Raw genomic sequence first — 15,592 nt, 5'->3', positions numbered from 1 at the left:
TCTGTCTTTGTGATCTTGACTCTTCAGTATTTGGTTTTGGTCAAAACGAATCTGAAATTTTCAGTATTCTTGACTTCATGCTTTCTTCTTGGGAAATTAATTCCTCAATAGTTCCTAAGTACTTAGTCTTCTTGGTCAGTCTTGGTGATCTCTGAGTGTTTTGTGCTAACGAATCTGATAAGGGCTTGGTAGTGACTTAGGAGCTGAGAAACATATCTTTATTCTGAGAACCTTTTGATAATTGCTACAGGGGATTTATGGCTGAGACACTCTTGTCATTCGGATTCGAGAAGCTTTTGAACCTCATAATCAGAGCGATTTCAGGGAGTTGAAGAGCAGTTTAATGGATTAAAATGTGAACTTGAGACGTTAAGAGGCTTTTTGAAAGATGCAGATGCCAAGAAACATACAAGCGCAATGGTGAGAAACACTGTGAAAGAGATCAAAGAGATTGTTTATGATGCAGAAGATATAATCGAAACCTTTGTTCTAAAAGAAGAACTCGGCAAAACAACAAGTGGTATCAAGAAACGTATTAGACAACTTGCTTGTGTTATTGCTGATCGTAGGGGACTTGCTTTTGATATGGAAGCTCTAAGTAAGAGGATTGCTAAAGTGATTCGCGATATGCAGATTCTTGGCGTTCAACAGGTCATTGCCAACGAAAATGTTACGCAGTCTCTACATGAAAGAGAAAGGGTTATGCGACAAACGTTTTCTAGCGATTATGAAGACCATCTTGTGGGGTTGGATAAGAATGTTGAGCAATTGGTTTGCTATTTGGTGGAGGAAGAGAGAAGTCAAGTGGTTTCTATAACTGGAATGGGTGGTATTGGTAAAACTACCCTCGCAAAACAAGTTTTTAATCATGAGACAGTAAAGAATCATTTTGCAGGATTGGCGTGGGTTTGTGTTTCACAACAGTTTACAAGGCAGTATGTCTGGCAGACGATCTTGCGGAAACTTAGGCCACATCTCGTGTTAGAGATGACAGAAGATGAGCTTCAAGAGAATCTTGTTCAAGTGTTGGAAACACAAAAGTCTTTGATTGTTCTTGATGATATCTGGACAGAAGGAGATTGGGACATAATCAAACCAATTTTTCTACGGGACAAAGGTGACATATTGGTCATAAAGCATTAAGCTCCTGTTTGGGTTAGGGAGTTATTATGTAAACGAAGTCAATTTTTTGTAGGTTGGAAGGTACTACTTACTTCTCCTAACGAGGGTGTCGGATTACATGCAACTCCGACATGTTTCACATTTAGACCAGATTGTCTAACTCCCGAAGAAAGTTGGACACTATTTCAAAGAATAGCATTTCCTAGAGTTAACACTACCGGTAAGCGTTCAGGACTTGTTACTTAGGATGACTAAAATCCTCTTTTCTTAATAATATCTACAGACATTAATGTAATTTTTTAACATATCTTGATGACGATGTTGTGTAGAACATAATGTTGATGATGAAGAAATGGAAGAGATGGGTAAGCAGATGGTCAAACATTGTGGAGGTCTACCATTGGCAGTTAAGGTGTTAGGCGGGTTGTTAGCTGCAAAGTACCATTTCGTGTGTGGAAAAGGGTTTATGAGAATATCGGATTCCACATTATTGGAGAGACTAGCTTCAGTGACAAAAATATCAGTTCAGTTTATCAGATTTTGTATATGAGCTTTGAAGAGCTGCCTATTTATTTGAAGCACTGCTTCCTCTACCTTGCTCATTTTCCATAAGATTATGCAATTGATGTGGGGAATTTGTACTACTACTGGGCAGTCTGGGCTGCAGAAGAAATACCAAGGCCAAGGTATTACGATGGAGCATCTGATCGTGAGGTCGCAGATGGATACATAGAAGAATTGGTAAAGAGAAATATGGTTATTTCTGAACAAGACATTATGACTTCAAGATTTGAAACATGTCGTTTGCATGACATGACGAGAGAAGTTTGTCTGCTTAAATCTGAAGAAGAGAATTTTGTACAAATTGTTGATGCAAGTACTGAACACTCCCAATCTCCATGTATATCCCGCAGACTCGTCCTAGATTTGCCTGGTAATAGATTTAATATGGAGGTGCAGATGCCAAATCCAAAACTTAGATCCCTCTTGTTTATCAAGCAGCTTCCACGGTTAGATAGAATGTCAACAAGTTTATGCTTTACAAAATTACAGTTGATGAGGGTTTTAGATTTCTCTAGATGCCGGTTTGAAGGAGGAAAGCTACCATCTAGCATTGGAAAGCTAGTCCACTTGAAATACTTGAGTTTGTACCGTGCATGGGTATCTCATCTACCTTCTTCCATGCGGAATCTTAAGTTGCTTCTTCATTTGAATCTAGATGTTTTGGGATGTCCAATATACATGTCTAATTTCTTGAAGGAGTTTCAAGAATTGAGATACCTATATTTACCGTGGGAAATACAAGATAAGACGAAGTTGGAATTGGGTAATCTAGTTAACCTGGAGACGTTGCATAATTTCTCAACAAAGCATAGTAGTGTTACGGATCTTCAACGTATGAAAAGGCTAAGAGGTCTCTCAATCATATTCAACAGCGAGGAGTGCACTATGGAAGCATTGTCTTCATCAGTAAGTGAATTTAGATACCTGGAGAGTCTTACTATATACGGTTATAAGGCATACACTCCCAAGAGTGATGATGAAGAAGGATTTGTTTTGGATTGTGGTTATCTCAAACAGCTGAATTTGACTATATATATGCCAAGGTTACCTGATGAGCAACGCTTTTCTTCTTACCTTTCAACCATATCCTTACATCATTGTCGTTTGGTGGAGGATCCAATGCCGATTCTAGAGAAAATGCTTCACTTAAAGGTGGTCACGTTATGGCATAACGCGTTTGTTTGGAGGAGAATGGTTTGTTCGTGTGGTGGGTTTCCTCAGTTGCAGAAGCTAATATTGAAAGAACTAAGTCAGTTGGAAGAATGGATAGTAGAAGAAGGGTCCATGGCCCTTCTTAGTACTATGACTCTTCGTCACTGTGAGAGTTTAAAGGAGCTTCCAGATGGGCTGAGATTTATCACTTCCTTGAAAGAACTGAGTATTTATACATCTAAGTGGGAGTTTTTGGGTAAACTGAAAGAAGGAGGGGAAGATTACTACAAACTCCAACACATTCCTCTTTTGAAAATTCCTGTATTTGACAAGAATACTTCAGACAAGGACTCTCCAACAATAGACGATCAGGTAATATGTTCATGCCCCTTTTGAATTCTGGTGTTATTCCACGAGAATTCCACAATTACTATTATGACAATGGCTACATTAATAGTGACTTAATTGATGTGAAAACATTGATACTTAATGTTCTCTTTTTGTTTTTTTAAGGCGAATATCTACTGAAGCGAAAAAAATTTTCAAGTCATTCGTGATCGTGAGAGAAGAGTATTATAAATCAATACTCCTCTTCCCTTGTGCCTTGGAGAGCTGAGTAGTTTTCGGTATAACATTATGATGCTCTCATTACTTTCTGATTTCTTATTGAGAGAATTCTTCTAAGATTTCTCACATGGTCCTTTTGGTCTGTCTTGGTGATCTTGAGCTGAGTACTTGTTTTGTTCTAACGAATCTGATGAGGGCTTAGGAGCTTAAAAATTTCTCCATGTTAAATCTTTAAAGACTCTTTTTGGCATTGTATACTACTTGAGCAGGAGACACTTTAATCGTTTGGATTTGAAAAACTTTTGGACCTGAGCGATTTTAGGGAGTTGGTGAGTGTGAGAACCGAAACTAGATTCTCCTACCGAAGTGTTTTCTGGATGAAGGGGTTTATCACCGTAGTAATTCCGAACTGAATTTAGAGACAGAATGTTGCGAGAATGATAGATGAATATTATTGCTCTGTAGGAAGTTTTTTTTATCCCCCCATTTACAATCTTCCTACCCCTCTATTTATACGGCCTCATTACATTTAATACCATATCAAATTACGACCCACGAATTTCGCACTATAACAAATGAGATCTTTGACCAATCTCCCGAAGTGACTTGTCTGCCGTTACCTTCTACTTCACTTTTCTGTGGCCTCGGCCCATATTGCTTGTTGGTCGTGGGCCGAGGTAACTAACCGTGGTACCAACAGTGAGCAGTTTAATGAATCAAACAGGGAATTACAGATGCCAGAAAAACATATGAACTCTGTCTATTGGTGGTTTTGAAAAGTAAAAGTGATGATGATCTAACCTCCTTGACAGAACTGAATTCGGAGTTATGACAGTGAAATGTCATTAGAGTTTGGAAGGAGGAGAAGTTTACTTATGCAGAGTCGACGTAAAAATGAAAAATGGGATGTGAATCTATCTGTTGAGAAGATTTCTCTTGAGTTTCCTAAACCAGCTTTCAACATCAATGTTTCAGTGGACCATATATCTTTCTGTTGGTAAGAATGAGAGGTAAGGTTCCTTCTAAGCTCAATATTTTCGATTTAATTCCAGTAAATCACTATGGTAGCTGGCTAGCTTTCTATGTAGTCAATGTTATATTTTTTTTTTTTTGGTAAGTCGTAGTAAATTTTATATTGTTTCTGTGAAAAAAACCTCTAAAGAAGTGATTCCCACCAAGCTTGACCAATTTTTAACTGACATTTAAACCCTTTATTTCTTTTTTCTTTTTGGCCACAAAGGTTGTTGAAGACTTTCTGGCCAAAGCAGGTGTTGGTTGACTTGGAGTCAACTCTTATCTTTAAAAAAAATACAGATCAGATGAATGAGTAGCAAATTCCAGGAGGCTATTTTTACTTTTCTCTCTTTAGTTTCGCTTCAGGAAGCTACTTCGATTTTTTTTTTTTTTTTTTTGTTTTTTATCCCAGTATTGTTCATGTCTCTATAGAAAGATTTGTGGTTTATATTTAATTCCAACAAAAATAGTATATGTGAGTTGTGGACTCATTCATGGACCCTCTTCAAGTGATTATTGACTTACTACTTTCATTGTTGAGCAGGAGAGTTTTGGCTGAGACACTTTTATCGTTTGGAGTCGATAAGCTTTGGGACCTCCTTGTCCGAGAATCTGAGCGATTTCAGGGAGTAAAAGGGCAATATAATGAATTGAAAAGTGATCTAAGTATGTTGAGGTGCTTTCTGGAAGATGCAGATGCCAAGAAACATACAAGTGCGATGGTGAGAAACATTGTGAAAGAGATTAAAGAGATTGTTTACGATGCAGAAGATATCATCGAAACCTTTCTTCTAAAGCAAGAACTGGGAAAAACGAAGGGCATGATCAGGAGCAGTTTCAGTAGGTTTTCCAAACGCATGGGGCTTGCTTCCGATATTAGAGAAATAAGTACGAGGATCTCTAAGGTGATTCGGGACATGCAAACTCTTGGCGTACAACTAGTCATTGTCAATGAAAGGGATACAAAGTCTTTAAAGGAAAGACAAAGGGAATTGCGACACACGCTTTCTAGCGATGATGAAGATCATCTTGTCGGGGTGGAGAAGAGTGTTGAGAAATTGATTGGCTATTTGGTGGATGAAGATAGGAGTCCAGTGGTTTCCATAACTGGGATGGGCGGTATCAGTAAAACCACCCTCGCAAGACAAGATTTTAATCATGAGACAGTAAAAAGTCATTTCACAGGACTCGTGTGGGTATGTGTTTCACAACAACTTACAAGGATGTATGTATGGCAGACGATCTTGCGTAAACTTGGGCCAGAGTATAAGGTGTTAGAGATGACAGAAGACGAACTTCAAGAAAAACTCGTTCAAGTGTTGGAAAGTCAAAACACTTTGATTGTCATTGATGATATATGGAGAGAAGAAGATTGGGACATAATTAAACCAATGTTTCCACGGACAAAAGGTGACTTTCTATGATACATACATTAAATGATTCTCTTTAGTATATGTAATTTTCACCTTCCGATTGAAAAAAAAAGAGAAAGGTCAGAACAAGGTGCACATATTGGTTATGAAGCATTATGTTCTTTTCTGTTAGAAATTATATAAAAGTTAGGTATATTTTGTATAGGTTGGAAGGTACTACTTACTTCTCGCAATGAGGGTGTGGGGTTGCGAGCTGATCCAAAATGTTTCACCTCTAAACCAAATTGTCTAACTCTAGAAGAGTGTTGGACAATTTTCCAAAGGATAGTGTTTCATAGAGAAGACACTACTGGTAAGCATTAAGACAATTTTATTAATAAAACTCTACTTAGGATGATCACAATCTGCTTTTCCTTTATAATATATCTCTCTAATATATATGGGCATTCATGTAATTTATATCCTGATGATGTCATGTGTAGAATATAAGGTCGATGAAGAAATGGAAGTGATGGGTAAGCAAATGATAAAACATTGTGGAGGTCTACCGTTGGCTGTAAAAGTGTTAGGAGGGTTGTTATCTGTGCAATACACATTGCATAAGTGGAAAAGGGTTTATGAGAATATTAAATCTCACATTGTTGGAGGGACTAGCTTCAACGACAGAAACATCAGTTCCGTTTATCATATATTATGTCTGAGCTTTGAAGAGTTGCCTATTTACTTGAAGCAATGCTTCCTCTACTTTGCCCATTTTCCTGATGTAATGTTTTATAATCGATTTGCACGCACACGACTTTGATAAACGAATCCGATTGAATCGAAAGATAACCAAAACAGAAAGAACTTGAAAGAAGAAGACGACACATCCGATTTAACGAGTTCAGGATCCTTGCCGGATCCCTACGTCTCGCCGGAGGAACACCTCCGGAATCCACTATAACTTGGGAAGAACAAAGTCTCGTTACAAAAGCTTTTTCTCTCGATCTCTCTTCTCAACTCTCTCTTTCACTTCGATCTAACTAACTCGAGATCTAAAAACGTGATTAAGAGATAAGATAAGGTTGTTAGCTTAACCACTCCGGTTTAACCTCCTTTGACCAGACGAGACCACAAAGCTCCTTCACGTGCCACTCACGTGTCTTCTTACTTCAAACAATCAGTAACCCTCTCTTTCACCGAGAGTGTCTTCCACACTTAGACTCCACCTGAATACAACAGATTCATACCTTTACAATTCTCCACCTTGAATCTGATTGTCTTCACAGCCTTTCTCTTGGATTCCCCCTCCGGAACCTGAGCTCTACCACTCAGTTAGAAGTAACTCGGAGCATCTCTAATGCTCCCTCCAATTTCTCCACTGGTAAGATCTTTGTAAAAATATATGCCGGATTGCACTCACTTGCAATCTTAACCACCTTTACCAAACCTTCACTAATGATATCACGGATGAAATGCAACCTGATATCAATGTGTTTGGTTCTCATGATGCACTGAATTCTTAGCCAACGAAATAGCACTCTGAGAATCACAGTTAACCTCTACAGCATCTTGTGGAAAACCCAGTTCTTCAGCAAGTCCCTTTAGCCAAACAACTTCTCGTACTGCTTCAGTTAACGCCATACACTCCTCTTCCGTAGTAGACAACGAAACCACCTTCTGCAACTTAGACTTCCAACTTATGGGATTCCCACCAACCGTAAAAACATAACCAGTAAGTGACCTCCGATTATCAAGATTACCCGCGTAATCAGAATCACAATAGCCCCTTAGCAAAAAATCTTCTTGCTTCCTGTAACATAGCTTCTTTCCTTCAGTCCCCCTCATTTATCTCAAGACCCACTTAGCTGCTTGCCAATGATCCTTAAGAGGACGACTCATAAACCGGCTAATTACTCCCACCGGATAAGCCAAGTCTGGCCTCTTGCCTATCATCGAATACATGATAATTCCAACTGTGTTTGCATACGGAAAAACCTTCATTTTATCAAACTGCTCCTCATACTCTTAATATGTAGCTGTTCTGAGCTTAAAATGAGCACCCATAGGTGTCAACACTGCCTTAGCCCGATCCATACCAAAAGTTTTAAGAACCTTCTTCACATAACCTTCTTGTGACAAAGTCAGAATCCCTGCAGTCCTATCTCGGGTAATATCCATTCCCAAAATCCTCTTAGCATTACCCAGATCCTTCATTTCAAACTCAGTGCTAAGCAATTTTTTCAACTCTGAAACTTGGGACTTGCTCACAGAAGCAATCAACAAATCATCTACATATAAAAGTAGATAAATCTTCAACCCATCACCTAGATCTTTCTGATACACACAGCTATCATAGGCACTCCTAGAATACCCAATTCTAACCATGAACTCATGAAACCTAAGATTCCACTGCCTAGGTGACTGCTTCAACCCGTAAAGAGATCGCCTTAGTAAGCATACCTTGTTTGGATTCTCTTTATCTTCATATCCCTCTAGCTGAGACATGTAAATCTCCTCATCAAGATTACCATGAAGAAAAGTTGTCTTGACGTCCATCTGATGTAGTTCCATGTCAAACTGAACAACCATAGACAGCAAATACCTAATAGAAACATGTTTTACCACGGGTGAAAAAATCTCTTTATAGTCGATACCCTCCTTTTGCGTGTAACCTTTCGCAACTAAACGAGCTTTATATCTTGGTGCTTCCACTCCAGGTATCCCTAGTTTCCTTGTAAACACCCATCTACACCCTACTATCCTCTGCTTCTTTGGATCTTCCACCAAATCCCAGGTATGATTCTTCTTCATAGACACCATCTCTTCTTTCGTAGCTTCTCTCCAGAATTCCCAGTCTGGATCCAACATTGCTTCTCGCAAAGTTCTTGGCTCTAGCTTACCTCCATCCTCTGTGTAATATGCAAAACCAACCATATTTGACTCACTGTATTTTGGATTAGCTCTTACCGTTCTTTTACCTCTGTCTCTAACGAGCTGGTAATCACTCAGATCCTCCTCACCAGATTCTGAATCCTCAAGTTCATCTTGAACATCAGACTGATCCTGACCTGTGGTGACATTCTCTGACGTCTGACCAGGAGTCATACTGACTTGATCAGGTACCCCCGATGTAACTCCACCTTGATTAGTGTTACTTGTACTAGCTCCACCTTGATCTGAACTAGCATCAACACTCTCCATGCTTATATCAAAAGTACCCAATGGATTCAACTTCAAGTCCTTGTACAAAACATTCTCTCTGAAAACCACGTTTCTACTTATTACACACTTTCCTTCGTCGAGTAACCACACTTTGTATCCTTTAACACCTTCGGGATAACTCGTAAAAACTCCCTTTTTAGCTCTAGGATTCAACTTCCCCTGGTCCGAATGCACATAAGCTAAACACCCAAACCTCCTAAGTGTTGTCAAGACTGGTTTTACCGAGGTCCATCTCTCCTCAGGCAACTCGAAGCCAATCGCCGTTGATGGCGATCTATTTATCAGATACACCGTTGTAGATGCAACTTCTGCCCAGAACTTCTTCTCCATTCCACTCTCGCTTAACATACTTCGGACCTTCTCCATTATTGTTTTGTTCAATCTCTCTGCCACACCATTCTGTTGTGGTGTATAAGCACATGTTTTGTGCCTCACAATTCCCTCGTCCTTGCAGAACTGATCAAAGGACTGATTACAGTACTCAAGACCGTTATCTGTTCTCAATTTTTTCACCTTCTTGTCAGACTGGTTCTCCACCATTCGTTTCCACTCCACAAACTTTCCAAAAGCTTCATCTTTCCTCCTCAAGAAATATATCCAGACCTTCCTTGAATAATCGTCTATGAATGAGATGAAGTATTGGCAATTACCTAATGACAGAGGGTTTTGTGGTGAACCCCATAGATCCGAATGAATATATCCAAGCTTCTCCTTGGTGACATGTTGAGCTGATGTAAAACTCACCCTTTGACTTTTTCCGAAAACACAGTCCTCACAGAACTTCAGATCCTTGATCACATCTCTATCCAGACATCCCTTCTTTACTAGAACCTCCAGACCCTTCTGACTCATATGGCCCAACCTGCTGTGCCACAAGGCTGTCTCATCTTTTGTATCCTCTGATGAATTTATCTCACCGATAACTGACTCTCCTTGAAGTATGTAGAGTGTTCCTCTTTTATGACCCTTAAGTAGAGTAGAACACCCCATCACGACCTTGAGAACACCGTTTTGAGATTTAAACCAACACCCTTTATCCTCTAAAGTACCCAAGGAGATCAGATTTCTTGTCATCTCTGGTATGTACCTCACATCCGTTAAGACCACCAATGTACCATCAGGATTCCTGAACTTGACACTTCCAACTCCTTTAACCTGTGTCACTGTATCATTTCCCATTTTGACATAACCAGAATTTAAACCCTTAAATTCACATAACCAATCTCTTCTCAGAGTCATGGAACGAGCAACCCGTATCCAAGAGCCACTCATCAGCTTCATATCTTGATGCAGCAAGACTCTCCCCTACTGCCATCAGAACTATCGCATGATCAGGATCACCACCTGACTTTGCTATCCCAGCCTCACCTTTGTCAGAACCCTGAACCTTTCCCTTATTTTTCTCCAGCCATTTGTAACATTGTTTCTTGAAGTGGCCTTCTTTTCCACAGATCCAACACACTCTCTTCCCATCCTTGGACTTAGAACGAGACCTTCCCTTGCCTTTGTTGTTTTGACCTGTATATTTTTCCTCAGATCGACCTCTAACAAAATGACCTTCAGCCACTGATTTGCTATTCTGAGCAACCTCCCTTTCTTTATCCCTAGCAGCCACCATCACATCATCTAATATTAACTTCTCTCTCCCTGTACTATACTTCAAGGTTTCGACTAAACTATCGAACCTAGCTGGTAACGAACTCAACAAGATTATCGCCTGAACCTCATCTGATACCTCAATCTGCAAATGATTCAAGTCCGCAACAATCTTCAAGAAGTCATCAATATTGTCATCAATCCGTTTACCTTCTTGCATCTTGAAAGTATAGAAGTTTAGCTGAGAGTAAACTCGATGTGGAAGCGATGTAGGCATGAACATCTTGTCTATAGTAGCCCAAGCTTCCGCTGCAGTCTCGCACAACTCTATATTCCTCAAGACTTTATCAGCGATGTTCAAGAATATCACATTCTTCGCCTTATCACATCTCTCCATCCTTGCTGCTTCATCTGCCTCTCGCTTCTTCTTTATCTCTGGATCTTGTAACTCCTCCTCTGTAAGCGGAACCGACGGAGACTTCTCCACAAGCACATCCTTCAAACCGATGACACTCAGATGAGCTCGTATCCTCGTCTTCCACAGAGAAAAGTCTCCCGATCCGTCAAACACCGCGATCGGAACTCCTGACATCTCTGATTCACCTCCGTGCACCTCACCGTACAGCTCTAATACCAATTGTAATGTTTTATAATCGATTTGCACGCACACGACTTTGATAAACGAATCCGATTGAATCGAAAGATAACCAAAACAGAAAGAACTTGAAAGAAGAAGAAGACGACACAGCCGATTTAACGAGTTCAGGATCCTTGCCGGATCCCTACGTCTCACCGGAGGAACACCTCCGGAATCCACTATAACTTGGGAAGAACAAAGTCTCGTTACAAAAGCTTTCTCTCTTGATCTCTCTTCTCAACTCTCTCTCTCACTTCGATCTAACTAACTCGAGATCTAAAAACGTGATTAAGAGATAAGATAAGGTTGTTAGCTTAACCACTCCGGTTTAACCTCCTTTGAGCAGACGAGACCACAAAGCTCCTTCATGTGCCACTCACGTGTCTTCTTACTTCAAACAATCAGTAACCCTCTCTTTCACCGAGAGTGTCTTCCACACTTAGACTCCACCTGAATACAACAGATTCATACCTTTACACCTGAGGATTTTCCAATAGATATTGGGAAGCTGTGCTATTACTGGGCCGCAGAAGAAATACCGAAGCCGACGTATTACGATGAAGCGACCATTCGAGAGGTCGCAGATGGATACATAACAGAATTGGTCAAGAGAAACATGGTTATATCTGAAAGAGAAGTTAGTACTTCAAGATTTGAAACATGTAAGTTGCATGACATTATGAGAGAAGCTTGTCTACAGAAAGCCGAAGAAGAGAATTTCGTACAAATTGTTGATACAAGAACCTCAATTTCAACATCTCAATCTCCTTGTATTTCTCGCAGAGTCGTCATACATTCAACTGGTGATTCAATTCATTTGAAGGGGGATATCATGGATGTTAGATCTCTCTTGCTTATTATGCCTGTGCAGCGCCACCTCTTTTGGAATATATCAGGTTTATGTTTTACAAGGCTGCAGCTGTTGAGGGTGTTAGATCTTTCTAGGGCCGTATTTATGGGTGACAATTTACCCCCTAGCATTGGAGAGCTCATTCACTTAAAATACTTAGAATTTAAACCAAGTAAAGTTAACTCCTCTATTTGAATATAAATGTATATTCGCATGTATTTCCACCCAGCCGCATGTCCAATTTCTTGAAGAAGTTGCGAGAATTGAGATACCTCGCTTTACCGCGTAAAATAAAAGGTGGGACAAAGTTGGAATTAGGTAATCTAATCAACTTGGAGAGACTTGGTAATTTCTCAAAAAAGCATAGCAGTGTGACGGATCTTCAAGGTATGACAAGGCTAAGGGGTCTCTCAGTCATATTTAACGGCGACGATTGCACTTTGGAAACTCTATCTTTATCTCTTCGTGATTTGATACACCTCGAAAATCTTACAATTATTTAAAGTATAAAGGTGTTTCTACTTCTGGTGAGAAATCTTCTATTCTTCTTTAAACTGTTATTTGCATGAATTGTCTCCTTTTTCTCCTTCCGGTATGTTCTGTCGGTTTATCCAGCATATATCACGGCTATTTCATTGCCTTGTTGTTTGTTTTTCTTCTTACGGCTTCTATCACAGCTGTTTCAATGCCGTGTTTTGTATTCAGTATTCCTTTGAATAATAAACAGACACGTTGTTGATTTATTGTTATTTTTTTGGATCTGGGCAAGGTAGTTATGGTGGTAGTTGGCATCAAGATAATTTTTTGTTTTCTAAATAATATTTAGCTATGGATATCTTCATGTCTTTAAGAGTACTTAAATGTAGATTTGCTGGTCATAGCGGCTTCATGGTAAAGTTTTTACCTCTAGATCTCGTGTCTTTTTGTGTGTTTCAACAAGGCCTTTTGTATTTCTACTTTCGACCAATTGTCGTGTTATTGATTTTTTGTCTTGCCCCTGACATAGAGCTTTTATCTCTAGACTTCTACTTAGGTTATCACTCTTCCTAACTCCCTATGTCTATTTTCCCCACCATCATGAAAGGTCTACATATATCGAAATTTCGAAACCTGTATATGTTTCCACAGTGTTCTTATTATCTGTTTCACTTGTTATTCCTCAACGAAGAGAAATAGACAGAGAAACAAAGATTAGGTGGAAAATATACGTCGTCGCTAGGATCTGATCTATATTATATGCAACAGTATGCAGAGTCAGACCAAATTAAGGATTGATCAAATAAGGTCACAATAAAAATTAAAGACATAAACAGAATCTTGTATATATATTAAAGGCTCACTGAAAGGGAAAACAAAGAAAAACATTGACCGAAGAAGAAGGCGCTACGTCACAAAGACATGAGACTCTCTATGTGATTTAGGTAAATATTCATCATGTTGTACCTACATTCCTTATCAAGTCCAACTCCATTGCCGCTTCTAAATTCTTTACCGAGAGTTCCTTCACACAAGACTTCTCTAATACTGTTTATCCTCGGATCGAAATATAGAATATAAAACGATTCATACAACCTCCATGGTGCAAAAACAAGCTCACCAGCATCACTAACACCACAAAAGCGTAGCTCATGGCGTCGTATTTGTTTCATATCATCAGCAAGAGGCAAAACAAAGCCTTTATGCGTCCATTCGTGTCTATCTCCATCCTTCAAAATCCATATATCAATAGAAGGGAGATTCCAAGTTTTAATTATTGCAAACCTTCCTTCATAGAGTACCATATGATCACAAACAAAATCATGAGTTTCCGGAAATTTTATCAAATTGACCTTTTCAGATCTGATGTCAATGCTCATTATACGGTGTTCAAAGTAATTAACACCAAAACAAACAACGGCTTCATAGTACATGACTCCATTAATGTATTCGCCACAATGTTCAGTAGGTTGATGCCAAGGGACACCGTCCTTTATTATTTTACGTAATACTTGTCCTTGAGCTCCAAATGTAAAAATCAAAATCTCGGAGTACGCTCCAAGAGCACGTATACGTAGTACTATGTATTTGCCTTCAATCGAATCATATCCCAATATGCCGCCGCATTTGCGTTTAGTGCTTTTAGGTATACGTAAAGTAACGGAGCGTTTCATGGTAGGGTTCCAAATCACGAGCTGTTTAGAACCTTCATCGAAAATAAGGCCGCGCTCGTAACGATAGCGGTAACCATCATCTAGGTCTGTTAATTCATAACTTCCCGGACAAGAAAAAGGACTATTCTTGTGTAGAGAACACGAGTAAACGAACAGCATGTTGCCTTTACGGGCGGTTAGCAGTATAGAAGGTCGCAATGACAAGGATCGAGTCGAGAAGGAGTTGATGAAATCTTGACTTGTGGTGATGGCCGACCATAGCTTAGAGACCGAGCGAAATCTCCCAACCGATTTAGCAGGAAGTCTCGAGAGTATCTCAATGGTTAAATCCAGAGGAATATGTTCTGATTGAGATGTATCACCTTCATGTGAGGATGAAGATTGTGTTCTTCTCTGAATCTTTGCCGTCTTCTCTTTCATGGTCGATCGGTCAATTATTTTGCTTTTTTTTTAAACCCTAATATGTTAGAGCTTCTACATTGGTGATACTGATTTGATTCTTAGAGGGGGGTATTCAACTTATGTTTTAGATTTTTTTATTTTTATTTTTAGAAAATGAAATGTGATTTTATGAGATTCTATAAGATTTTATAGTAATTTCCAATACACAGAAAACAATTCTATAGCAAAATATTTGTGAAGTTATGCTGAAGCCTCAACACATCGCCTCTTATTAATTAATCGCTTATTTGTGAAGTTGTAAGAGAGACACCACCACAGAGTCTAAATCCTGCAACAAAGAAACAAAGCTTTAAGTGAGATGAAGAACAGAGGAAGAAACTAAGTGAAGAAGATGAGTAAAAGCCAACAAGGAAGAAATGTCGTAGAGAATGAGAGAGAGAAGGAAACGATCAAGAACCAAAAGAGAGAGAGAAGCAAACATAACTGTGAGGAAAAAAAAGAAACAAAGATATTAGAAGAAGTAAAATAATCTGATTTTTCTCACTGAATGAATCAAGTCACTGTACAAACATATATATGGTGAAGCTGAATTACTATACAACAATGGACTTAACGTCTAACAAACAAGCTCAGTTAAGCTATGTTAACGTCTCTATTATGTGTCCGTTAACTCCAACACATCGCCTCTTCTTCATATAGTTTAATAAAAGAGAAGCAAACGTGAAACGTGAATGTGACCAAAACAGAGGAAACAAAGTGTCGTGAATGAAAACAATCTAAAATAACGCATAGTCCTGAAGATTTGCCGTCTCTGTCTTCACCGTGTGGCATCGATCTCGTCCGTCGGAGCATAGCCTTTGCAAGTGGATTTGGTGTCTGATTCGGAGTGAGTCGTGTTTGTTTTGCTCGGCTTATCCCTTCGTCTCGTATAGATGCTAAAGCCTCACCACTCTAGCCTCTC

The 15,592-nt window shown here is 39.3% G+C and overlaps 2 protein-coding genes and 2 pseudogenes across 3 annotated transcripts; 3 read left to right on the top strand and 1 right to left on the bottom strand.

The window, feature by feature from the left end:
• The first annotated feature begins 254 nt into the window (after nt 1–254).
• Nucleotides 255–2,600, top strand: LOC147925250 (putative disease resistance protein At1g59620 pseudogene; annotated as a pseudogene). The gene is made up of 3 exons (XR_015585013.1): nt 255–1,117; nt 1,196–1,342; nt 1,452–2,600. The product of XR_015585013.1 is annotated as a putative disease resistance protein At1g59620 pseudogene (transcript).
• A 121-nt stretch (nt 2,601–2,721) lies between these two features.
• LOC147925249 (putative disease resistance protein At1g59780 pseudogene) lies at nt 2,722–3,366 on the top strand (annotated as a pseudogene).
• A 1,199-nt stretch (nt 3,367–4,565) lies between these two features.
• Nucleotides 4,566–13,305, top strand: LOC104750152 (putative disease resistance protein At1g59620). The gene is made up of 5 exons (XM_087492540.1): nt 4,566–5,829; nt 5,998–6,144; nt 6,275–6,555; nt 11,714–12,125; nt 13,208–13,305. Exons 1-5 carry the CDS (start codon nt 4,914–4,916, stop codon nt 13,303–13,305), a joined length of 1,854 nt encoding a protein of 617 aa, XP_087348666.1. The 5' UTR covers nt 4,566–4,913.
• A 162-nt stretch (nt 13,306–13,467) lies between these two features.
• LOC147925248 (F-box protein At5g18160-like) lies at nt 13,468–14,649 on the bottom strand. The gene has a single exon (XM_087492539.1). The coding sequence runs from the start codon at nt 14,647–14,649 to the stop codon at nt 13,468–13,470; it is 1,182 nt and encodes a 393-aa protein (XP_087348665.1).
• Between the last annotated feature and the right edge of the window lie 943 nt (nt 14,650–15,592).

This window comes from Camelina sativa, chromosome 16 (genome assembly GCF_030686135.1).
Source record: "Camelina sativa cultivar CO46 ecotype springtype chromosome 16, ASM3068613v1".
Lineage (NCBI taxonomy): Eukaryota > Viridiplantae > Streptophyta > Magnoliopsida > Brassicales > Brassicaceae > Camelina > Camelina sativa.
The sequence above is the reverse complement of the archived record's forward strand: the minus strand, read 5'-3'. Positions and strand labels throughout refer to the sequence as shown.